Raw genomic sequence first — 25,071 nt, 5'->3', positions numbered from 1 at the left:
GCCACCAACTGGTGTGGAGTGTGAACTGAATGTCAAAAATGAATCAAATCCTCCCAGACAAACGAGTCTGCCTTAAAAAACAAAATATGACCTGATAACTTCGCCAGTTCTTATATCAACCAAGTCCAGTTTCAATTTCATCTCACCGAGCATATTTCTGACAATGCACTAAAACATGTTCTATTGTTTCTTCTTCTCTGGTGCAGTCACGCTCCCCTGTGCAGTGTTTTCTCATTAAAAACAATGTGCTGTTCAAACCAGCATGCCCAAATCTAAGTCAGGATATAACCGTCTCCTCTCTCCTGTTTTCCTTTGGTTTTGTAAAACCATCACCCTCCAGTGGAGGCTGCGCATGCATATTTCTGTTGGTCGCGATTATCCTTATGACGTAACCAGAAGAAAGATAAGATAAGAGATAAGAGATAAGATAGAACTTTATTAATCCCTCGGGTGGGTTCCTCTGGGAAATTCGACTTCCAAAAAGCACAGCAACGACCGAAGTTACAGTTACAGAATTGTTATATATATATATATATATATATATATATATACACACACACACACACACACACACACACACACACACACACACACACACATATATAAATACAGAGACAAATATAAATAAAATATACAAAGGGGATAAATAGAATAAATAGGAATAAAAAATAAAAATACAAGTGAATTGCACATTTCAAGTATTGAGTCTATTGCACTGTTGACTTTTAACAAAGGTATTGTACAGTGAGGTGAAGAGGCACTACAGCTTAGTTGTTCCCCTCCTTTGTCCTCCTGTTTCCCCTCCCTCTCCCCTCCAGAGAGGAGTTAAACAGTTTGATGGCGTGTGGGACAAAGGAGTTTTTAAGTCTGTTAGTTCTTGTCTTTGGGAGAAGCAACCTGTCACTGAACAGACTCTTCTGATTGTTTATGGCCGTGTGCAGAGGATGCCCAGCATTGTTCATAATGTCCATCAGTTTCTTTAATGTCCTTTTCTCTGCCACTGTCACCAGAGTGTCCAGCTTCATGCCGACCACAGAGCTAGCCCTCCTGATCAGTTTCTCCAGCCTGGATGAGTCCCTCTTTGCTGTGCTGCTCCCCCAGCACACCACAGCATAGAAAAGTACTCCAGCAACCACCGACTGGTAAAACATCCTCAGGAGCTTCCTGCAGATGTTAAAAGACCTCAGCCTCCTGAGGAAGTACAGTCGGCTTTGGGCTTTTTTATACAGGTGCTCTGTGTTGCATGACCAGTCCAGTTTATTGTCCACCCACAGCCCGAGGTACTTGTACTTGTTGACCACCTCCACCTCCTCCCCCTCTATCTGAACCGGCAGTGGACCTTCTCTGGACCTCCCGAAGTCCACAACCAGTTCCTTAGTCTTTGAGGTGTTGAGTTGCAGGTGGTTTGTGTGACTCCATGCGACAAAGTTCCTCACCAGACTTCTGTACTCCTCTTCCTGATCATCCCAGATACACCCCATGATGGCCGTGTCATCTGCAAACTTCTGAATGTGGCATAATTCAGAGTTGTAGCAGAAGTCAGAGGTGTACAGGGTGAAGAGAAGAGGGGACAGCACAGTTCCCTGTGGTGCTCCTGTGCTGCTGACCACTGTGTCAGACGTGATGTCCTTCAGCCTGACGTACTGTGGTCTGTCGGTGAGGTAGTCGGAGATCCAAGCCACCAGGCAGGGGTCCACCTCCATCCTGTTCAGTTTTTCCTGAAGCATACAGGGCCGGATGGTATTAAAGGCACTGGAAAAGTCAAGAAACAGGATCCTGACCGTGCCTTTTCCCCCATCCAGGTGTGAGTGGGCTCTGTGCAGGAGGTACAGGATGGCATCCTCCACTCCGACACCCACCTTGTATGCAAACTGTAGTGGGTCCTGGGCATGTTGTACCTGTGGTCGGAGGAGGTTGAGGAAGAGCCGCTCTAGAGTCTTCATAAGATGTGACGTCAGTGCCACCGGTCGGAAGTCATTCAGCTCATTGGGCCGGTTCTTTTTAGGGACCGGGACGATGCAGGATGTCTTCCATAGGGCGGGCACTCTCCCCAGTCGCAGACTGAGGTTGAAGACTCGTTGTAGCGGCTCCCCAAGTTCAGCAGCACACGCCTTTAGCATCCTAGGACACACCTTGTCTGGGCCTGCTGCCTTTCTGGGGCGAAGCTTCCTCAGTTGCCTCCTGACCTGATCCACTGTGACACTGGGAGATGTTTGGGAGGAGGGGAGGGGGGGAGATGTCTTGCTGCTGAGAGAGGGATTGGAGGAGGGGGGTGTCATGGTGTCAGGAAGGGGGGGAAGCGAGGGAGGCAGGAGAGTGGGGAGAGGACTCTGTAGTGAAGGTGAGGGTGAGGGTGGGGGGGTTGTGGGCTGGTCAAACCTGTTGAAGAAGTTGTTGAGTTCGTTTGCCTTCTCCACAGTCCCCCCCACTGTGCTTTTCTTGGTGTTGTGGCCTGTGATGGTTTTCACACCATTCCAGACCTCCCTCATATTGTTCCTCTCCAACTTCTGCTCCACCTTCCTCCTGTAGGTGTCCTTTGCTTCCCTCAGGCAGCATTTCACCTCCCGCTGTGCTGCTTTCATCTCCTCCTTCACTTTGCTCCTGAAAGCCTTCTTCTTCATGTTGAGGACAGCTTTGACTTCCTGTGTTACCCACGGTTTGTTATTAGGATAACACCGTACCGTCTTAGCAGGGGCGACTGTGTCCACACAAAAGTTGAGGTAGTCTGTAAGACAGTGTGTCGCCCCCTCTATGTCCTCACCATGTGGGCTCAGGAGCACATCCCAGTCTGTGGTGTCATAGCAGTCTCTCAGAGCATCCTCCTTTTCTGGGGTCCATCTCCGGATGGAGCGCGTTGTGACAGGCTGCCTTTGGACGAGGGGTGTGTATTGTGGAGACGAGGGGTGTGTATTGTGGAAAGAAACAAGCAGTGTAACAGTTTCAAACGGTACAGAACAAAAAGCAAAGAAGAAGAAACAAGTTCGAGATCAGATCCGAATAAAGTTTTTAATAAATGAAACAAAACAAAAAGTGACCAAAATAAGCTTCCGAACGACAGCTGACACACAGGAAGTCTGACTGGTGCTCAACTGAGCTCGCAGCCAGATTATCCAATCAGCATCACCTGCGTGACGCTGCTGTGTGACAGGCTCAGGTACTAAGAAGGAACCCTGACCATGACCTGCTGCCACATTTCAAAATAAGAGCATGATGCTGTTGGTGATTAAGCTTTAGGAGTGCCTGTGTGTCTGTGTGAGAGAGAAGACAAGCTGATTTAACAGCAAGAGGTTCACTTCACCCACAGAAACATGTTCAAACACACTAAATACAAACATATATTAAGATGCATGAATACAATACACTAATTTTATTTACAGTCACTTTATTAGGTGCATCTGTTCAACTCAGATATCTCACCAGCCAATCACAGGGTAGCAGGATTATGAAGGGTGATGAAGAGGAGCCGCTGAGGTTCAAATGAAGCATCAGAATGATGATTTAGGAGACCGGTGTTTCCGGGCCCCAGGGAGCAGACGAAGCAGCTGTGAGGAGGAGGTGTACCTAATAAAGTGGCTGTGAGTGTAAATTCTGCACAAAGTCCTGTGAAATATGTGAGTTTCAACTTTGTGGGTCCGCTCAATCAACCAGTTGATCGGTCAGTGAGCCGATCGATCAGTCTGCAGTGTTTCCTCTTGAGGATGTTGAGGCTCTGACAGCTGCAGACACCTGATCAGCTGATTGGTGGCTCATCCTGGGGTGTCCACGTGCACAGCCTGACCCTTCAAAGTTAGAGAGGCTGCTGCACGCGCTGTTAGTCAGGATGACGTCATTACCCCAACACTGTCGCTTTAACGTGCTGAACATCCGGGCCAGCAGTGGCGCTCAGGGGCCACTGGCTGTGTTTGTGAGGGCTCCACAGTCCACCAGAACCCGGACCCCAGCTCAGACCTCTGAGAGTCCCACAGGTGAGGCCCAGTGCACCTGTCCTCACCTCAGGTGGCAGGGTCCTCCGAGTTTACTCCAGAATTAAAGTCACAAGAACTCAAAATAAAGGCTGTTTTTATTCTAAATAAAAAAAAGTTTATTAGGACAAACAGCAGAACCACCTCACCCCACCTGCGGCAGGTGCGGATTCAGATGATGACGTCACTGATCACGGGGACTCGGCTGCTCTTAGCGGGCTCCTCTGCCGCCTCTCAACCCGCGATCAGCACCGCGCCGGGCTGTGGAGGGAGCCCCGAGCTGCTGGCAGCACCGACGGTTTCCTCTCGGAGCATCCGCTGTGCTCCGCGGGCCCCCGGCCGCATCTCTGCCGGGGCCAGCCGGCGGTCCCCGGGCCTCCCACCGGTTCAGCATCTGGACCCGGAGAGGGTGGCGGAGAGGGCTCGGACCACGCAGTCGCAGTTGGGTTTGAGTGAAAACGGCGTAAATGTAAAATAGCGTCCGTTAAAGAGTGCGTGTGCTGCGGCTCCGCGGGGCTGGCTGCCGCTGTGGCCGCTGTCTCTGGTTTCATCCTCCGCCTTTGTCCTCATGTTTTCCCCCGGAGTTCCTCCCCCTGCGGCGCTGGGCGGAGTTTCATACCGGACTAGACGCTCCTTTTGTCGGATTCGTTTCGACCTGACTCCCCGGGGTTTACGGCTGAAAAAAACACACTTCCACGGTTCCGAAAGCAGCCGAACCGGCACGGTGCCGTGCAGAATCACCCCGGCTTTCTGTCCGAACCAGCAGGTAAGCGCCAGGTTCCGATTTTAAACGCATTTCTGGGTTTTTCTGCTCGCTCGTCCCCGAGTCGCCACAACATTCATGGCGGCTTTGCAGCGGAGGCTTGTGGGGCAGCTGCAGCCCGTCCCGCCCGCACAAAGCTCCGGTTCTGCGGGTAAAGGGTTCGGCGGTTCGGGGGTTCTGGTGCTCCTGCACCGCGGGTAGACTCGAGCTCGACCTTTTTACGTGTCATCATTTTGTCGGATTAAAGCCGTTAAACGCTCCACGTGTGCCGTCCGGAGACTTTAGCTCGGGTCTTTTATCCGGTTTCATCCGGTTTGTTCCGGTTTGGTCTCCGCGTCGCTCAGACAGGTTTCACCGGGAAACCTTCGCGCTCGGTTCGGCGGTTCGTGGCAGCGGAAGCTACGTGCTGACTCCTGCCGGAGGATGGACGCCATTACCGGGCAGCTAGACGCTGGCGGTCCGGAGAGCTTACCGGGCCGAGCCTAGCTCCCCGGCCGTCCGGACCCAGAACCCGGGGACCGTCTGCAGAATGGCACCGGTGTGTGTGAGAGATCAGCTCCTGTCTGAGAATCGATCATCAGCAATGTCACCAAACACACACTGTTTCCGGTTACCTCTGTGGTTACACTGGTGTGGTGATGTTACGTGAGTTTAATGCTCAGCCAGGTGAGGACAGTTGAGGTGCACGTCAGTCTGAGGTCATTCAAACGATGCCTGTGGTGCACACAGGTGGGCACCCTCACAGTGAAGCTGCTGCAGGTGAAACATTCTGATTGGCTATTCTGTGCCCTGTAGCTGGTGCTGTGACTGTGAGTGGGTGTGCACTCCGATCACACCTGTGCAGGCAGCTGCAGACCCCTCAGTCATCATTTTTTGTCCAGTGGCGAAGGATCAGAATCCGCCATGGCGCCACAGATGTGTGAACTCCGAAGAGCAGCTGCATCTTTGGAAGAATCAGACTACAGGTGATGGTGCCCAGGTGTGGGGGCGTGGCTTCATACACAGACCTTAAAGTGTGCATTGACGTTTTTATCACTCAGGGTGGCGCTCTGGAGCCTTTCTGCATGCCACACCTGGAGGACTCTTAAACACAGTGTCCTCACTGCGTGTGCAGAATCTCGTTTCTGGGCACGCTCAGATTGATTTCTGTAAATGAAAAGAAGCCTTCAGGAAGTTCGCATACTGTTGGGCCGCCATGGTGTGAGCTGCAAGCTGATTGGGCAGTGAGAAGATGAAGGTGTGAAAGTGTGGTGGCGGCCAGCTGTCATCCTCTATAAATACACCTGGTACATTCTATACAGTAACAGGTGATGTCACTGACCTTCAACGTGTTAGCCTACAGCGGGGCAGCAGGGATCAGGTGACGTGTCAGGTGATCAGGCGACATATTCTGCTCAGTGACTCACGCTCCACTTACTTCTAGCCGTGTCACAGGCGAGTGACTCCCCCCCCAAAAGCCCGCCTCCTCTGAGCTACAGAGAGCCAAACGTGTGAAAACGCTGCGCAGGTCAGCAGGGGGCGCCGTAAAAACACGGTCACATTAAATCCAGCCCCCTTTGCTCCTGCAGCCTTTCTCACCTGACACTGATTTAAAACACCCGCATTGGTCCTTTAGTGATTTAGGATTTAGGACAGGGCGTCCTCTGTCACGGCGCCCGTTTCAGACGACGCCTCTTGCAGTCGGGCTGGTTTCGCTCGGCTAAAGGATGAGCTCGAGAGCGTCCCCTGTGGAGCCAGAACAGGGCATTGGATCAGGTGTTGTTGGCCTCGGCGCTGCCCCACACCGGCAGAAACAGGAAGTACACAAGCTGAGCCGTACTGATGGTCACGTGAGCACTTCCTGCCGCAGTAAACCTGTTTGATTTTGTGTTTCAGAGGGAGGGGCGGAGCCTCCTCCGTCGGTCACTGCAGGATGAACGGCAGCAGCAGCGTCTCCACGGCTCAGAGCGCCAGGGTCAAGACTGAACCAGGTAAGCCGACCTGCTGTTAGCGCTGTCAGGTGTTCAGGTACTCGCCTGTCAGTTCATGTAGGCCCGCGGGAACTCTGCTAAAGCAGCGTCCACACAGGAAGTTGATGACACTTGGAATGAGCGTGTAAGTGCTTCCAGTGAGCGTTCAGATGTGACGGGGGGCAGACTGTCGGTTTGCCTGAAGCTGCGTGTTTGCAGCGTTACACCCGTGTGCACCTTCGTCCTCACAGACGACCATTGTGGCGATTTTTGTGAAAACGTACGAACGTGTTTTTCTGTGACGTTCGGCCGTGGGGCACGCGCCCTCGCCGGCCCTGCCCTGACCGCTGTCTCCCTGCTCAGATGACTGGAGTAAGGAGGACTGTCTGACTCTGCTGGAGAGGATTCGCACCGTGTTGCCTGACGGAGACGCCATGAAGTACAAAACCACCGAGTCGCACTTTGATTGGGAGAAAGTTTGTTTTGGCGGCTTCACCGGCGAGATGTGTCGCCAGAAGTGGCAGAAAGTCTCGTCTGAGGTACGCTGGCCAAAGACCACGCCTCTGAGCCATCGCTGTGTTGATTTAAAGCTTTTCGGTTTTGACGGTTCAACTGACCTGAGTCTGTGTTTCAGGTCAGGAAGTACCGAACAATGACGGAGCTCATCGTGGACGCCATCGAGTTCGTGAAGAACCCGTATAAAGGCAAGAAACTGAAGGTGAGGCCTTCTGGAGCCAGAACCTGCTGGGACATGTGCTGGTTCACCTGTGACCTTTGACCTCTCTCGTGTGCAGACTCACCCAGATTTCCCAAAGAAGCCTCTGACGCCATACTTTCGCTTCTTTATGGAGAAACGAGCCAAATACGCCAAAATCCATCCAGAGATGAGCAACCTGGACCTCACCAAGATCCTGTCCAAGAAGTACAAGGAGCTGCCCGACAAGAAGAAGGTGCGCTCAGCAGCACAACCCGAGGTCGCAGTTGTGTCCGTGTTCGAGTCCCGAAAAACCAAACACATGTTTGTTTGTCCTTCCGCAGCAAAAGTACATCACAGAGTTCCAGCGTGAGAAAGAAGACTTCGAGAAGAACATGGCTCGATTCAAGTGAGTTCTACTTCCTGTTACATGTAGCGGTGTTGGTCACGGTGTTGGCGCACACATGGCTAATGTCAGCTGATCGCAGGGAGGAGCACCCCGAGCTGATCGAGGAGAGGAAGAAGTCGGACCTGCCGGAGAAACCCAAAACCCCCCAACAGCTGTGGTACAACCACGAGAAGAAGACCTACATGAAGCTGCACCCTGAGGTACGCGCTCAGCACACACATGCATGTCTTTGTGCCGCCGGTGCAGCCGCAGCAGCTCTGCACCGGTCCAATCGGAGGGCTCGACCGCTCCGCGCAAACCACCGCGCAGCAGGTAAAACAAGCAAACGTGTTCCTAAAGGAGATGTCGTTGGGCCGTATGTGAAACAGACCAAACGCACAGACTTTTAGATGGGCGGAGCGACAGAATTGTGCACGCGTTATGTTTGGAGGGAATATTCGACCTCCTTTAGTTCCAGTGTGAATATAGACACTGTTTGATCATCCTTGGGTCGAGTGTGCAAAGATAAACACCGAGTGGACAAAGCAGCCACTGAGACCAGCGTGGCCGTTTGAAATCACATGTTAGTCTTTTCTGAGCTCGGAGCAAACGAGTCGCCGCCGTTCAAACGGCGCTATGATTGTTTGCGTTGACTGCTTCTCTTAGCTTCACAGACCAGTGCACATAAACACATCGCTGTTGTAAAAACAACCGGTGAAAGGCTCCGCCCATCGGCGATGGTCGATATAGTCAACCTTAGGTAACACGTCCAACCCGCACGTCCATGAATGAAGTTTTGTGTGATGATGAGAAAAGGGCACATGAAGCCAGGCAGGTGCAGAGACGTGCGGCGTCCTGCCGCTCCGCGCGCATCGGCTGGTTCGGTCCCAACAGGAAGGTGAGTCATCACCATGGAAACGTCTCATGACGGCTGAAACCATCACGTGCTCCTCTCAAGGGTTCAGACAGACGAGTTCTCCGAGAGTCTTCTAGAGGTGGCCCAGCCAATCAGCTGAGCCGAATCCACCTGAAACTATGGAAAGAAGAAAAGGTCAGAGTTCATAGACGGGCCAGAATCACGCCTGCCGTGTAGGCAGCTCCTTTGTCCCCGCAGGAGGCGTCCTGCTCGTGATCATACAAAACTTCATTTCGGCTCCTCGGTGCTCTGATTTCACGTGTTGTCATGGCGTCTGCGGAGAGTTTCACGGCGGTAGCTCGTAGACCTGCTGCCGGTTCGAGGCCCGGAGCGTTGTCAGGACCCGTCTCTGCATCCTCACGACTGTGTTTCTGTTTCAGGTGAGTCAAAAGGAGCTGAAGGATGCTCTGAGGAGACAGTGGTCCCAGCTGTCCGACAAGAGGAGACTGAAGTGGATCAGCAAGGCGCTGGAGCTCCAAAAAGATTACGAGGTACCAGAGAGACGGGAAGCAGGCGCTTCGGCCTCAGCGTTTCACCTGAACCATCATCACGACACGAGTCCTGGAAGCGAGCCGACACCAGCTCCGGTGTTTGTAACAGCTTCTGGGACGTGTGGGCGATGTGATGATGATCTGGGCTGAAACCGAAAGTCTCACCGCCGGGTCTCACGACTGCACTTCCTGTTTTAGGACAGCATGAGGGTGTACCTGGAAGCTCATCCAGACGTGAACTCGGACGATCACGTGCGCTCCGTCCTCACCAAAGCCGAGAGACAGCTGAAAGACAAGTTCGACGGGCGGCCGACCAAACCTCCCCCGTGAGTCTGCGCTGACATGTTCACGCTAACCCTGCCGCAGCTACGGCCGAGAGGTCGCGTCCCTCAGAAGTTCACATGTCCAACTTTCTCATTTTTAAAGCTTTGACAAAAGACGACATTTATTATTTTATTCAGATGATTCAGGCTGAGATCAAAGGTTTCATTACTGTAAGATAAGATAAGACTTTATTGATCCCACGACGGGGAAATTTTTGCGTCACCTCAGCTCAGGTACAGATACATGAAGGAAATACAACAATACAAATAAGTACAATCAATGAAAAAAGTAAGATAATACACTACATACAATGGTAGCACACACAGTATGTGATTATGGATATAGTTGGAAATATGGAAGACATAAACTATATAGATTGACATAACTATTGTACCACTACTATTCCTGTTTATAGACATGTACACACACACACATACATACATATATACCTGCACATGTCCGTACACATGGAGGGTCCATTATGCATGAAGTGGTGACCGTGGATGTTCAGTGTCCAGTGACTCATGACATCGTGATTGAGGAGTTATAGAGTCTAACTGCTGTTGGGATGAATGATCTGTGAAAGCGCTCCTTCCTGCAGCTTCCTGTGTTTCAGTCTCTGACTAAAGGAGCTGCTCAGCCCACTCACAGACTCATGCAGTGGGTGATGTGGGTTGTTCATGATGGATGTCAGCTTTACTAACGTCCTCCCCTCACCAACCACCTCCACAGACTCCAGGGGGCATCCCAGCACGGAGCCAGACCTCCGCACCAGTTTGTCAATCCTGCTCCTGTCCCTGTCCGTGCATCCACTCCCCCAGCAGGCCACTGCATAGAAAAGGGCAGATGCTACCACAGTGTCATAGAATGTCCTTAACAGAGTCCTGCAGACTCCGAAGGACCTCGGTCTCCTCAGCAGGTGGAGTCGACTCTGGCCCTTCTTATACAGGACGTCTGTATTTGTAGTCCAGTCCAGTTTCTTGTTGAGGTGAACACCCAGGTACTTATAAGAGTCCACTATCTCAATGTCTTTCCCTCGGATGTTCACCGGTGTTGTAGGGGGGGACTTCCTCCTGAAGTCTATGATCATCTCCTTTGTCTTGCCGGCGTTGATTTGGAGTACGTTGGTCTCACACCAGCCAACAGAGTCACTGATGACCCGCCTGTATTCCTGATCATTCCCGTCTGATATGCATCCAATGATGGCTGTATCATCTGAGAACTTCTGTAGATGGCAATCGTCCGAAGTCTGAAATGTGAAGGCTGAACAGGAAAGGTGAACCGTGCCCCGTGGCGCCCCCGTGATTACCGCCTCGGACACACAGTCATGGAGCCTCACATACTGTGGTCTGTTGGTAAGGTAGTCGATGGTCCATGCAGGCAGCTGTTTGCCTACTCCGGCTCCCTCCAGCTTCCCTCTCAGTAGTAGAAGAAGAAAGCTCCTGTTTGCCGTTACAGTGAACAGCTGCAGCAAAGGAAGAGCGTTTGTTTGAATAAGTGAAATGTTCATCACAGCGTCCTCACAGGTGCGTCCTGTCCTCTCTCTTCTCTGATTGGTTCAGCTGTTATCTAGTCACAGTGCGCATCAGTCTCAGCTCACTTTCTGTGGCTCGCATCAAAAGCTGTGTAAACGCTACATGTTGGTCAGAGTGACGCCTTCTGTGTCTTATTATCTCACTCAGCACAATTTACAGTATAACCGATAAACCGGTTTTAGAAGTCAGGAGGTCAGGTGACATCAGGTAACGTCACCTGACCTCCTGACGGCAGAGCGTGAGTGTAACATGATGTCGGCCCGCTGCAGCTGTAACAGCTGCACCTCTGGAAGGATTTCCACAGGTTTAGGAGTGTTTGTGGGAATTTGTGACCGTTCTTCCAGAAGAGCATCGTGAGGTCAGATGTCCTGTGCTGGAGGTCAGGACTCCGTGCATGAAACATAAAAGTGTGTCCGTGTGCTGAAGCGTGAACAATTCCTTTGACTGGACCTAAGGGGTGGAGCCTGACTCCGTCATCCTGGCAACCACCAATCCCAGACTCGCTGTACTGCGTGTTGTACCTGTGTTTCGCAGTAACGGGTACTCGCTGTACTGCGTGTTGTACCTGTGTTTCGCAGTAACGGGTACTCGCTGTACTGCGTGTTGTACCTGTGTTTCGCAGTAATGGGTACTCGCTGTACTGCGTGTTGTACCTGTGTTTCGCAGTAATGGGTACTCGCTGTACTGCGCTGAGCTGATGGTGAACATGAAGGACGTGCCGAGCACGGAGCGCATGGTGCTGTGCAGCAAACAGTGGAAGATGATGACGCAGAAGGAGAAGGACATGTTCCAGAAACGCTGCGAGCAGGTGAGCGACGGCACCGCTCTGACCTCCGACCTCTGACCGCTCTCTAACCTCAACTTTGTCTCCACAGAAAAAGAAGCAGTATGACATCGACCTGCAGCGCTTCCTGGAGGTAAGACCTCAGAGCGCCTTGAAGAGCGAGAGGAAACGCCCACAGACAGGACAGCGATGGGCGGGGCTATATTTACACTTTCACCTTCATGGTTGGAATTAACGGGATGGGGCGGGGTCTAACTGTGACAGTGCAGGCTGATTGGCTAACTAGCTAGCTTTTAAAACTACTTGTTTCATACAACAGATGGTCCTCAATTCAATTCACTTTTATTTATACAGCAGTCGCCTCGAGGCGCTTTAATTTGTACAGTAGATCGTACAATAATAAGGCACGTTGTGATTGGCTGTCATGTTTGATCCTGTCCACTGAGGCTCCAGAGCTGCTGCTTAAACTACAGGAAACAGGAAGTAACCTCTGCTTCTTTCTCAGAGTCTTCCAGAGGAGGAACGTGACAGAGTCATGACTGAGGAGAAAATGGGTGGGGCCAAATTGGGTGCAGGCGTGGCCTCAAGCCCCCACAGAGCCAAGTCTCCATCAGTCAAGGTGCGCCTGGCTCTTCTTTTACTGCCTGTTTATTGGGCGCTCAGTCTGAACGGTGATGTAACCAACCTGCCGAGCCGGCGCCATCTGCAACATCACCAGAAACTGTCTGAACACATTTTTGTGTTCTTTAAATAGGAGCGGTGTCGGGAGGCGGAGTCTGAGCCGTGGGTCCCTGCTGGACCGCCAAAAGAAAGACGGGACGGGAAAAAGACGGCAGCAGCAAAGCTTCCAGAGACACCAAAGACGGCGGCGGAGATGTGGCAGCATAGCGTGATTGGCGACTACCTGGCTAAATACAGAGTAAGGAGCGCGTGCAGTAAATGGCAGGTAAAAACTCTCCGTACCGTCACTGAGTGTCATGTGACACAACCCACAGAGTGACCGCAGGAAGGCCCAGGCAGCGATGGACATGGCGTGGAACTCGATGGAGAAGAAGGAGAAGATTCTGTGGATCAAGAAGGCGGCAGAAGACCAGAAACGTTACGAGGTTCGGCGCTGATATCCGCCGCCAAACGGGAAGTTTTTTCTCCCCCTTTCTTTAGAGGAAAATGTATCCGAAGAAGAAACAAAGTAACGCACTGCTAACGTACTGCGTTAGAGAGGGGGCCATTTTGGGTGGGAGCGCGGGGGGTTCATGCTACTTTAGCTGTTAGCTCACGGTGTCTTCAATTCAATTCAGTTTTATTTATACAGCACCAAATGACAACAACAGTCTCCTCAGGGCGCTTCGGATTGGGTTGGCCCTACAATCAAAACCCAACAATCAGATGTTTGGTGTAATTACCGTGGGTTCCTCGCCACGGTAATTACACCCTCCTCCTCTCGTTGCCACTGGGACTACTGTTCCTCCTCCTGTACCTTCTAGCTCCCTGTCACTGGTTTCCAGTTGCAGTCAGTGCAGCTGCTAGCATGTCAACAACAGCTGCTTTTACATTCACATGACTCCTGTTTGGTTATGGCTCCACCCTCTTTGCTCCCCTAGTTAGTGCCCTTCTTTGTGTCTAGCTCCTCCCCCTGCTGTGTTTTGTTGTACTGACTAGAGATGGCACGATACCACTTTTTTATGTCCGATACCGATATACTTAAATTTGGATATCGGCCGATACCGATATGAATCCGATATAGTGTTTTTTAATATCTTGCTGCATTTTGTATGAGTTCATACTCAAGTTAAAAACAAACAAACTAAACAACACTGAAGCTATTCTGTTACACTTGTATGCAAAAAATGCACTGCAGCCAAAACATTTCATAGTTCAGCAAAACTGATCAATCTAATAAACTTAAACCTGCAGCATCCTCCCTACTCTGGTGTTTTAAAGAGTAAGCAACTGCAGCAACAGTGCAAACTCCCAGAAAAAAATAAATAAAAAAAGGGAACCCCCACCCCACCCTCCACCTCATGATGCTTAATCGACGTAATCAACTTTAATTTGATGCAGTGTGAAAAAAAAATGCACAGAATTAAATTATTTTTCAAGAGTAATTAAATAGATTCAACATCTTTCTTCTACAGGGTTAGGGTTACAGCTGCAGACTGCACAGATGGAAAAAGTACTATAGCTTACTAGGGTATATTAGACTTAACAGTTACTATATACAGTAATGGACTTCTATACATTTTACTTCAGATTAAAACTTTGGTTGTAAGATTTGGATAATTATTTATTAAAAGCTCGACATTTTAAATGAGAATAAGAAAGAAAAGTATGTCTTTGTGCCCCCTTTTCCCTGTTCATGCCCTATCGGCCCCCCTGGCTAAACTTTGCTAGATCCGCCCCTGCACAGTTACGTCAGCTGTAGAAAAAGATCCTGGTGTAGAAAGTAATAATAAATAAATTCTAACAACAGCTGATCAAGCTTAAACGTGCTGCTGTTGCTCAGCCGCTGGTTTCCTCTTTCTGGCTCAAAGTGGGCCAAAAACAAACAAGAGGCAGTCGCTCCATATATCGGCTGTTAAACGTAACGCTGGAATGCTTTACAAACATTCAGAGATGAACTTACACACTTGCTTTACTTCTCTCTGGGATCACTTCCTCAGAGATGAAATGCTGGTTTGGTAGCGAGGCTACAAATACACACAGCCGCTCTATCATGTGATGCACACTGCTCTGACGTGCTACAGTTATGAGCCGAGTTACTCCGTGTCGCAAGTTTTGTGAGGTGCTTTTGTGATATTTAATGGGTCGATTACATTTTTTATTTCTCTCCGATATCCGATCCAGTAATTTACGTCAGTATCTAACCGATACCGATACGTAATATCGGATCGGTCCATCTCTAGTACTGACTGTGGGTGTCCTGCAGAGGGAGCTGTTGGAGATGAGGACTCCAGCGGGGGGTCAGCGGAAGCCCAAGTTTGACGGCGAGCCGAAGAAGCCTCCAGTGTGAGTCTGTGCCCCCGATTCAAAAACCTTTATTGAAACATTGGCGGTCAGCCGCGTTGTCACGGTCACCTCGCTCTGTTTCACTGCTGTCTCTGTCCAATAGGAGCGGCTACCAGATGTTCTCCCAGGAGCTGCTGACCAATGGCGAGCTGAACCACTTCAGCCTGAAGGAGCGGATGGTGGAGATCGGGAAACGCTGGCAGAAGCTGAGCCAGAGCCAGAAGGACAAGTACAAGAAGCTGGTAGAGGAGCAGCAGGTGGAGTACAAGGCAGAGCTGGAGGCCTGGGTCAAGGTGAGGCACGATGACTCCGCCTCCGCTGACAAATGAATGAAATATTAGTAAAAGGTTTGTCGACCCCTGCTGGTCGTTAACATGCCGTTTCCCTTCTCAGTCTCTGTCTCCTCAGGACCGCGCCGTCTACAAGGAGATCTCGTCTTCGGTGAGTCTCTCACGCCGCCTCACCTGTCCGTGCGTTACAGCGCTAACCTTTGTTTGTTTGTTTAGAAACGTCGCAGCACCGCCAAAGTTCGCAGCAGCCCCGCAGCTAAAGTCCGCGTGACTGCGAAGGGGAAGGCGGGAAGCTCAAGAGCTGCGACACCCGGAGTGGCGGTGAGCAAGAGGGCGATGGCGTACCGAGCCAAGGTAACGACAGCTACTTAGTCAGAAAGGCTGGGGGCCGGGCTAAATTTCATGTGCCGTTTGTGGTGGTGAACAGGGTCTGTCCATATCCCAGCAGGACATGTCTGACTCGGATGAGGAAGAGGAGAAGAGCGAGTCATCGGACTCTGACGAAGACGACGAGACGTCAGGAAGCACAGACAGCGATGACGATGAGGTCAGTCACGTGTTCATGGAGACACGAGTGAAAGCTGACTGACCACGGTGTTCATCACCAGTCCAGCAGAGACAATATCCTGTTTTATTTGAAAGTACATTTTTATATAAATATTGATAAATGACCTTGTGGGCGGGGCCCTTTTCATCCATCCGTCCCTTCATGTGTTGCAGGATATAGAACTTCCTGTTTTGTGACCACTTCCTGTTCTTTCTCAGAACGACGATGAGGAAGACGAGGACGATGAAGACCAGAGCTCCTCTGAGGAATCCAGTGACTCCGACACAGACTAGATCCACCCTTTCCTCCTCATTGGAGAGGACAGGCTGTGCAGGCCACACCTCCTCACAGACCAATCATCCTGGCAGACCAATGAGAGGATGTTATGCGGCACCGGCCCCTCCCGCCTTCCTCTGAAGAGGGCGGAGCCTTTTGTTACTCGTGTTTGTTTTTTATCGAGTGTGTGTTGGTTTTTAGCAGATGGGCGGAGCAAAGCTCAGGTGGGCTCTCAAGTGTCCTTTTCACAAAATGGTGAAGGCAGGGCAGGGGGCGGGGTTTGTACAGTTTGGCAGGTGGGGGCGCAATGAGCAGCAGTTCAGGGTTCAGCCGCCCACCTCAAATTATTAATAAATGCACTTTTTTCTCATCTCTGGTGTCGTTTTGTTATGTGACCACATGATGACCTTTGACCCCGTCAGTCAGTGAGGACACAGTTTGCGTTCATCTCAGCTTTAATAGATTTATAGAATATAAACAAACATCTGTCAATCACCTCACACACAAATAAATAATCTGACCTTTGACCCAAACACTAAGCACTGTCCTTCAGACCTTTGGCACACTACAGTTCCCATCATCCCCTGCTCTGTGACCCCCACCCCCCACTTATAAAACAGTCCCACACATGCATCACTGTTGCCATAGTTGCCACACCTTATAAAAGGGACTGCCCTCCCCATCCAGGAAAAAAAACGAGTGAGATCATCCGCAGGGCGACCAATGAGGTCTCAGAACAACAGTCCCATTGTCCTCAGTGCTGATAGTCACATGATCACAGATGCCCCCCCAGGTGAGACGCGCCTGTGTTAGAGACTGCCCAGAAAACAGCAGCATCCTGTCAGCTGATCAATAATCGATCTGATGGTGTTTGTATTGATTAACTGATCTGTTTATTGATAAGGAATCAGTTCTTAAACGCTATGAAAAATGAACAGTTTGGTTGGAACTCCTTCTTGTGCAGCTCCAACGGGACGTCACCAGGTAACCATGACCTCTGACATCAGACAGGACGCACGCTCTGTCAGGACGTCATAGCGTGACGTCCAGCAGCTTCTTGTGCAGGTACTGCTTCACCTCCTCGATGCCATTCAGCTTCTCCAGCTCGTGGTACGGCAGCTGAAGAGACAGGAAACAGCACGTCACATGACCGTGATGGGAGGAGCTTACGGAACAAGCATTAAACCCTATCACATTTACAAAAACAGACGTTTTATCTCAGGAAACCAGAAGTTTAAACCAACCAATCACAGCAGCTCAAACTATCTGGCCTGATGTTATTTGGCGGCAGTGGGCAGGGCCAAATGAAGTTTCTGAAGTTTAATGGCGTTAGCCAGCTAGATGAGCCCGCTTTGACTGAGGGATTGATGGCGTCCAAACGGTCAGCTGGTCTGTCTCTTTGGACACGAGTGAGCCGTGAGGTTTGCGTGGTTACTGAAGCTGGACCAGCTGCTACGTGCTGGTTAGCTGCAGAGCTATAGGTAACGCCCCCATCTAAACAAAACGACGACACAAAGGCCGAGCTGCAGCTTTATTTACATAAAGTCGTTCACAATGAATCCTTCAGTCATTTTTGTTTTAAACAGCTGTTTGTAACGTTTGTCACCGCGCTGCTTCACTCGTCTGCAGCACGTCTTCAAACGAGCAACAAGTTAAACAAACGTGAATTTGAAATCCAGAAACTTGTGAACAGAGATGGAAAATATATCATTTAGTTTAATACTGTTCAGTCTTATTGGCTGCGGCGGGGTGTGGTCAGCGGCGCGGCTGAGGCGGACACACCTGAGCAGCATCCCCACTCACGCTTCGCCGGCTTAAAACAGAATAAACTGGGTCCTGTGGTTGATGTGTTTAGGCTGTAGCTGAAACGCTGCAGCCGCGCGCAAATCGACAGCTGCAATAAAGAAGCGTACTGAAGACGTGGCAGGTCTGTCGTGCGTCGTTCACAGTGGTGCCCAAACGCACGACTGGGGCACAACAGACCCGCCCACATGTTTTCTTCTTTATTGCAGCAGTTGACTCACGCGGTTGTTTCAGTGTGAGCAGGTTCTTTATCAGGACTTTGGTTCGGGGAAGCCATGGGGGACTGTCATCAGGTAAAGTGGACAGAATCACAGCACACCGTGATACTGTGTGTGGTGACGTATCCACACTGAGTCACGGGCAAATGCAAACAGCCTGATGGCAGGCAGCCGCTCTGTGCACAGTCTCAGAGACTTATCGAACGTTTGCAGATCATTTCTGATTATAAACCATTGCAGCGCAAACTTGTCCGCGTTATTTCCCACAGAGCAGGAAGCCAACTAAAACAAGACACAGCTTCATTAGTCCCACACGTGAGAAACCTTTTGGTCAAGAGCAGCAAAAACTGGACTCCATATAATCAGACCCACGGCAGACCGATATCCGACTGACAGGCTAATCTCAGACAGACTGACAGCAGACCGGCGGCGGGCTTCAGTGACGGCGTTGGTATGTTTGATCGATCATTCTGGAGCCAAACACTGCTGTGACAGAACTTCGTGTGTCCGGATAAAACAGGCACTGATACTTCAGCTCTGATCTCCTTCAGTCAGCAGTTGAAAGGTGCTAAATGTGGCTAATCAACAGTCAGTGGACAATAGCATTAACGTCGTCAGGTGTTGGAGCCTATATCTTTTCTCTCTGTAATTGTTTCTTTAACATCACTGCTTGATGGCAAAACCGACTCACCTGCAGGATGACATATCCCAGCAACCTCAGGTGGCGGTCTCTCATGGCACGGGAGCCCACCAGGACCTCAGAGTTGTGGCAGTAGTGCCACTTATCATTGACGGACATGATGACCCTGCAGAGAGCACAGCAGGGTGGCGTTAGTGGCGGCAGGCGCTACTAATTCTGCACAGGCTCGGAGTTTGACTTACCTCCGGATCTGCCTCTGGTCTGCGGGGAGGCCGTCGGGGTCTGGCTGCTCAGGGGGGTGGAGCGGCGGTGGCGACAGGGGCGGTCTGTCAGCCCCCTCGGCGTACGTCACTCCTTTGTAGAATCCCCCAAGCTCGTGGTCCGGCCTCGGGGCTCCCGTGCCACCCTCGTCTTCCAGGATCTTCCCAATGGAAAACTGGAACAGAGAGTCCGGGGCACTGGCCCCCGCGGGCGGCTGGGTGGTGGGCGGAGCCAGGCCGTCCGAGGGCGGGCTGCTGAGGGTGGAGCTATCCTGACTCTCCAGCGAGTGCTCTTTGGCCAGGCTTGAGTAGTACTCCCCCGCCGGGACGTAGTACGGCCCGTAGTTCACCGTGCTGCCATTGGTCCCCGCCTGTGGGTGGCCCGGGTGGGGCGCGGTGCCCGGCGTGCCGCGGATGTGATGGGGCAGGAAGGCCCGCGGCTCCATTGCCCCGACCATCCCCTCACCAACCTGACACGAGTGCTCGGCGCCCTCCTCCATCGCCACGAACGGAGAGAACTTCTGGAAGTCAGAGGTAACTGCGGCAACCGCTGCATCAGCAGGCTTAGACGCCACAACAACACAGGACGGAGGAACGACAGTCAGAGAGAGGCCGGCTCCAGTGCGGATGGGAAGAACCCGCCCGGAAGTGTCCATCCACAACAGGAAGTCTGGAGAGAAGAGTAATCACATTACAGGTAGCAACACAACAGTAACATGCAGGGGCAGCTGACGGCTCCGCCCCTCTGTGACCCAGCTCCTAACACACACACACACACGCGTTTGACCTTTGAACTACGTACGCATGTGAAGGCTGCTTGTCCAAAATGTAACTTTCTGTTTAAGCAACAGGAAGTAGACCACAGCTGAAGGTCAGCGGCGTCTAATGAAACATTTTAACTTTTGCCAACAGCATCAGAAATACGGGAGGAGCATCTCAGTTACTTTGAAAGGAAGTAGCTCTGTAATTGGCTGATCAAGCAGAACACATGTGGGTGGAGCATGAGTGAAGCCAGGCCGAACCAAACCAACCAGCCAAACACTGCACGATGATCGCCATGTTTTTCAGCTGAGCCAGCCCCCCCCCATATGTTTTAAAATCGTTGGAGCTCCAAATATCCAGGTGAGAGGTTGTGTGCGCAGGTGTGTCCCACCTGTGTAGTATCCCGGGGGGAGGACCTCATCCTGTTTGTAGTTATGTTCTCCAACCAGCTGCCGCAGAGCCTCAGCCACCAGACCTTTATAACTGACAGAGAACAGACCAATCAGAGCTCAGCTGCTGTCTGGTATTCTGGTCGCTTTGGTGTTGAGCACACCTGTCGGTGCTTTCTAATCCTGATGAGTTTGAGCTGAACTGACCTCGGCCTGGTGAGGTGGACGCTAACAGACTCTGTTTACACCAACCAAGAGGGTCAGTGTGCAGGTGTTACCTGTACTTGCGGTTGACCTCGTCAGCCGTGAGGGCGTGGTCAAACATCAGAACCTTGTGTGCGTCCTGCAGTCGCGGCCCTGTGTAGTCGCGGTACTCCAGCTCGACAGCGGCGTCCAACAGAGACAAGTATCGCCTGACGATGAGAGCATAGGGGCTGTCTGCGGGGAAAGCAGCACACTGGTCACACTGGCTAACCTGGTACTGGTAATCAGTCAATGGCTAGAACAGGATCAATATTATGAGTCGCAAACCAGTCACAGTGGACGGTGTAACCAGTCGATAGGGAATCGACCAGTAGTCCAGGTCCTTGGACTCATTAGTCCTCCTGCCTATTGGTTCTTGCACTCTCACTACAATCAGCTGATTTTAGATAGATATAATTTTTTATTTCGAACATGCAAATATAATTGAAATAACAACAGAAAAAACAAAACTTAAAAATCATCAAGTTTTCATGTATACAGCATGCTAACGCTAAGCTAGTCGGACAGCATGCTAACGCTAAGCTAGTCGGACAGCATGCTAACTCAGAGTGACGTTAAAGCTGAGTGTATGCAGACTCCATCCCAGCAGCCAGAGCCTGAACTTCAGCAGTCAGGCTGCAGCCTTTACCTGTTCATGTTTCTACAGTAGAATCACCATGACAACCGTTTTAAAGCCTCTTTTTGTGCGGGTGTCCTCAGCAGGATAGAGTTTGTGTTGTTTGTGTAGCCTCAGGTTTACGTTGTTAAATAAGGATGATGATGGTGTGTTTCAGATCATTTTACAGAGAAACATCAAAGTAACGTAACGAGTAGGATAACGAACGCCGTTATCCTGGAACTAACTAAGTAACATGCTGCATTACTTTTAGGAAAAGTGTTATCTGAGTAATAACTTTTTAAATATTCCCATCCCGACCGGTCAGTTGGAAAGTTGGGTTCATGTTGGCCGTACTCACTGGTGACGTTGCTGATAAAGGCGGAGGAGAAGACCCGGTGGAGGACCAGGCCGGGGAAATGTCCGAGCTGGAACAGAGACATGAGGATGTTGACCGTGGCGAGCGGCGAGCTGAGCGCCTTCAGCTCCACCACCTCTTCCAGCCGGGAGAAGAACTGCTGCTCATTGGAAGGACGGTAGCTCATCCGGCTGAACGGGAACACGAGCTTCTGGATCACCTGAGGACACACACAAACACACCTGCAGTCCTGTGCGCCGCTCTCAAGGTCACGTGACCACCAGACCGGCCTCACCTTACTGTCCAGATATTCCGCCTTCTTCACCAGAAATTCGGCGATGGTGTCGAGCAGGCGGGTTTCTCTCAGCCGATGGCGGGCGATGTATTTGGCGATCAGCGCCATCGTGTAGGGCGTGATGCTGTCCACCTTCTTTGGTAACTCCTCTGTTGGAGAGAAACATGTTACTAGTTAAGGTGAGTCAGCAGAGGCGGAGTCACCTGAACAGCTGAGACAGCAATGGCCACGTGTTCGATGGCGAGGGATGAGGGTGAAGCGACCCACCTGCCAGGCTGCTGATGAACCTCTCCTGTCTGTTCTGGTAGAACAGGTGAGAGCTGAAGATCAGCTCCAGACTCTTGTTACTCGCCTCACGGGCGCACGCTGCCAGCATCTCGTCCAGCAGCGCCATCTCCTGGTCTCGAACGCCGCTCACACTCGCCAGCGTGTGTTTGACCAGACGCAGGATCTTCCTGAGGACAGACGCACACGTGCAGTTAACCGCTGCCACGGCGCCAACATCGCAAACCTCAGCACGGGTACCAGAAACAACAACCCAGGTAACGCGCGTTCTCACCTGTTGGCGACCAGCTGTTCAGGGTTAGGCGTGCCGTTGTTAGCGCCGGCGGCTTCCTGCGGTTGCATTGACCGCCATTTGAGCCTGTAGTAGGAGAGCAGCAGGAAGAGCGTCTGCGGGTGGCGCTCTCGCTCCAGGTTTTTCTCTAGGCCGGCCAGGCAGGCCTCCGTGAGCGGGTGCTGGCTGCCCGGGTGGAGCTTCATGCTGGAGCTGAACACCATCGACACGTCCTTCTGGTTGAACTGGTTCAGCCGGGCCTGAGACTCCACCTCCAGAACCTGCACCACCTCAGAGTCGCTGGGCAGACCTGTGAGGGGTCAGATAAAGGTGAGTGGCGTCGCTGCGGGTGATAGCGGGCGTGTGTCTGAGCGTCACGCAGCGACTCACCGAGCGCGGCGACGGCGTACAAGCAGTTCACGATGCTGAAGTTGTCGAACTTGGCGCAGTCGCTGACGATGGCGTTGCAGAGCGTCCGGAAGTCCTGATGCTCCAGGATCTGTCGGGCATCGCCCTCCACTCCGGAGGCCTCGCTGTCGGTCTCACTGCTGCTGGCGCGGACGGGGGGCGTGGCCTGCAGCAGCTGTCCGATCTTCTGCAGGGCGACGGGGTAGTGGTTGTGGGAGATCTTGGCGGGGTTCTGGGTGACCCAGCGCAGCACCTCGTCGGGCCGCCGTGAGCGCTCGATCAGCCGCTTCATGGTGAAGAACGTGTCGTAGCTCATCTTCTCGTGGATGAAGTTCCACGTCTTCTTCTTGCTATTGGCAGCGCCTCCTGCGGGCCCGCCACCCCCGTATGCGTGGAAGGCGCCGTGGTGCTGGAAATGGGGGGGCAGCGGGGGTGCAGCCAGGTGATGGGGCTGCGGGTGGTAGTGGAATTGTGCTCCTCGGTGGGCGTCGGGGCGACCCTGGTACAATGGGAAGGCAGGGGGAGGTGGGGCTGCATGGGGGTGAGGCACCTCGAGCACAGATAGTCCTGGCCTCCGCCCCTGTTTTACCCCGCCCCCTCCACCACCCCCTCCTCCTCCCCCCGCAGTGCCATACAGGCGGGCGGCATACATGGCGACAGACTGAGCAGCAGGGCGGGGGAGGCAGGGAGGGAGGTGGCGAGCTCGGCTCAGGAGGCGCCACCCAGTGGACAAACGCAGCATAGTCCAACAGCCAGACCGCCTGCAGACATCGGCGCAGCGCACCTGCAGAGACACACAGGTACAAATAAGCAGCAGGTCGCGCCTGATGGGCGGAGCAAATTCTGACAGATCCTAAAAATGCACATTCTGTCCTAACAAGGCCCCTCCCCGCATCAGGCAGGTCCAACCCTAAAGTTGCATCATAGGTGAAGCTGCATGAACAAAGAGAGTCTCTTCCTGTCTGACAACTGCTCTATGCCCCGCCCCACTGCACCATGTATACCCCTAATCCTGGTTACATCAACATCTGACAAGCACATCTCATCAGATGCGAGAAGCAGGATTTCAGGCTGAGCAAAGCGAGGCATTCACTGCCTGCCTGCAGAGAGTTCTGCAGTCAGATGGGGGCAGTGTTCGAAGTCTCAGCTACAGCCGCTCTGCTCATGCTGTTGTTAGTCCGTGAGTTCTAACACCCAAAGAGCTGAAGTGAACCCGAGTGTTAAAAACAATAACTTTTATTTTTGATCTCCCGCTCCACGCCATCGTTCCCTGCTCTCTTCCAGCTCACTTGTCATCCGAACGTTCAGCAGTCGTACATGCTATCCATTTCCAGCGTGTTAAAGCCAATAAACCACCCAGCTCTTGTCAGGAGACCCAGGGTTACCGGTGTGTGTGTGAGCATGACGGGGCACACCTGTCACGTGTGTGTGAACGTGCACAAACCGCCGGTTTGAAACCACATTTGGCGTCTTTCAGATCTAAGCTGAGGAAATGGTGAGCTTGTAGCTGCTGACTGTCACCACCAGGTGGCATCTTTTCACTCCCTCTCTCTCTCACACACACAGGACCACACAACCATTTAGTATATTGTGTATTTGTTGGCATGCAGACCTGATGTGAAAATCGTGTTACTGTCCTACAGTAACACTCACCTGTCCAGGTAACGTCTGAGTGAACACGCTAACTGATTACCACTAGGTGCTCTCATCACACCCACACCTGCAGAACAAACACCAAAAATGAACTGAGCATGAGAGACCCTGAACCTGCCCAGCAGGGGCACCTAGTGAACCCTCCCCCGATCACCTGACAGTCAATGAGCTGCTCGCAGACCACGCCCCCTAGCTGTCCTCCTGTCACCTGAAGTCAGGCCCACTTGCTAACATTAGCATTTAACATCCAGCATTGTCCTTTAACCCCAAATCTGCTAAAGTGCCCGTGGGGTCACAACAACGTCACTCGCTACGTCATAAAAATATGATGTCATGCTTTAAATAGCCTTCAGGGATGGAAAGTAGGCTCCTCGGGCTGTGCGCCAGCAGGCTGCCGGACAGCTGGCAAAGCTAGCCGGCTGACCCCGCTGAAAGCCGGAGCTAGCGGCGGATAGCATCAGTTCATCAAACCTGCAGCTGCTGCTTACCAATCCGGGGAGAGCAGGCTAGGTATAAACTAAGTTAAGCTAAGCTAAGCTACTGTGGCTTCCGTCTGCAGGGCTGTTAGCATGCTACCTTCTACTAGCCGCTGTTAGCCCGCCGGGAAGCGGGGGACTCGCCGGGTTGTACGCAGGTCACGGCGCGCGCTCCCCAACCGATGAGCGCGTGACAGAGCGGGAGAGTTTACCTCATGGCTCAGAAAGGCCGCAGCTACGCTCCTTAAGGTCCTGAGGCCACAGAGAGTGCGGGATCAGCGGGGAGACAGTCCGCGGTCAGCCGCTCCGATCCTCCTCACAGACGGGGACGCCATCCTGCTCTACCCGGCATGCACCTGGAGGAGAGGCCGACAGCGCCCCCAGGCGGCTGTAGCCGGGAGCGGCTCTGTGTGATTTTATTGTTTTTAAATATATTCATGTTGTAACCGCATCAGCTGAAGACGTTTAT

At 52.1% G+C, this 25,071-nt stretch overlaps 2 protein-coding genes across 5 annotated transcripts; one reads left to right on the top strand and one right to left on the bottom strand.

Moving 5' to 3' along the window:
• Positions 1-3,462: 3,462 nt before the first annotated feature.
• Positions 3,463-16,295, top strand: ubtfl (upstream binding transcription factor, like). 2 transcript variants are annotated; one of them, XM_085254214.1, is made up of 20 exons: positions 3,463-3,575; positions 6,601-6,695; positions 7,038-7,213; positions 7,309-7,392; positions 7,469-7,624; positions 7,713-7,777; positions 7,857-7,977; positions 9,053-9,163; positions 9,362-9,489; positions 11,689-11,830; positions 11,898-11,939; positions 12,312-12,425; positions 12,561-12,725; positions 12,802-12,912; positions 14,733-14,812; positions 14,916-15,105; positions 15,206-15,253; positions 15,319-15,456; positions 15,548-15,649; positions 15,868-16,295. In XM_085254214.1, exons 1-20 carry the CDS (start codon positions 3,478-3,480, stop codon positions 15,940-15,942), a joined length of 2,241 nt encoding a protein of 746 aa, XP_085110340.1. In that variant the 5' UTR covers positions 3,463-3,477; the 3' UTR covers positions 15,943-16,295. The 2 variants fall into 2 exon arrangements, with proteins under 2 accessions (XP_085110340.1, XP_085110339.1); XM_085254213.1 differs by lacking the exon at positions 3,463-3,575 and adding an exon at positions 4,181-4,728.
• A 67-nt stretch (positions 16,296-16,362) lies between these two features.
• Positions 16,363-24,981, bottom strand: fastk (Fas-activated serine/threonine kinase). 3 transcript variants are annotated; one of them, XM_085254182.1, is made up of 11 exons: positions 24,703-24,981; positions 22,456-23,257; positions 22,069-22,375; positions 21,777-21,964; positions 21,510-21,658; positions 21,218-21,434; positions 20,276-20,435; positions 20,000-20,091; positions 18,829-19,516; positions 18,638-18,752; positions 16,363-17,044 (listed from the first exon to the last, which is right to left on the bottom strand). In XM_085254182.1, the coding sequence occupies exons 2-11, from the start codon at positions 23,213-23,215 to the stop codon at positions 16,958-16,960; spliced, it is 2,763 nt and encodes a 920-aa protein (XP_085110308.1). In that variant the 5' UTR covers positions 23,216-23,257; positions 24,703-24,981; the 3' UTR covers positions 16,363-16,957. The 3 variants fall into 3 exon arrangements, with proteins under 3 accessions (XP_085110308.1, XP_085110307.1, XP_085110309.1); XM_085254181.1 differs by having other exon boundaries at positions 24,815-24,980; XM_085254183.1 differs by having other exon boundaries at positions 24,615-24,719.
• Between the last annotated feature and the right edge of the window lie 90 nt (positions 24,982-25,071).

Source organism: Mchenga conophoros, linkage group LG18 (genome assembly GCF_057382185.1).
Source record: "Mchenga conophoros isolate Kocher_MC1m ecotype Shallow Benthic linkage group LG18, M_conophoros_male_GT1.1, whole genome shotgun sequence".
In the NCBI taxonomy this organism is placed as follows: domain Eukaryota; kingdom Metazoa; phylum Chordata; class Actinopteri; order Cichliformes; family Cichlidae; genus Mchenga; species Mchenga conophoros.
This window is presented reverse-complemented; position numbering and strand designations above follow the sequence as displayed.

What these genes read in the sequence shown, in the direction of transcription:
- ubtfl (XM_085254214.1), top strand. Translation starts at nt 3,478, where the DNA reads ATGAAGCATCAGAATGATGATTTAGGAGACCGGTGTTTCCGGGCCCCA. An exon ending in TCCAGAAACGCTGCGAGCAG is followed by an intron (nt 11,831 to 11,897) that starts GTGAGCGACGGC and finishes TTGTCTCCACAG; the next exon opens with AAAAAGAAGCAGTATGACAT. An exon ending in CCAAGTCTCCATCAGTCAAG is followed by an intron (nt 12,426 to 12,560) that starts GTGCGCCTGGCT and finishes TTCTTTAAATAG; the next exon opens with GAGCGGTGTCGGGAGGCGGA.
- fastk (XM_085254182.1), bottom strand. Translation starts at nt 23,215, where the DNA reads ATGCTGCGTTTGTCCACTGGGTGGCGCCTCCTGAGCCGAGCTCGCCAC. An exon ending in GTTCATCAGCAGCCTGGCAG is followed by an intron (nt 21,659 to 21,776) that starts GTGGGTCGCTTC and finishes TCTCTCCAACAG; the next exon opens with AGGAGTTACCAAAGAAGGTG. An exon ending in GAGGTCAACCGCAAGTACAG is followed by an intron (nt 20,092 to 20,275) that starts GTAACACCTGCA and finishes GTTCTCTGTCAG; the next exon opens with TTATAAAGGTCTGGTGGCTG.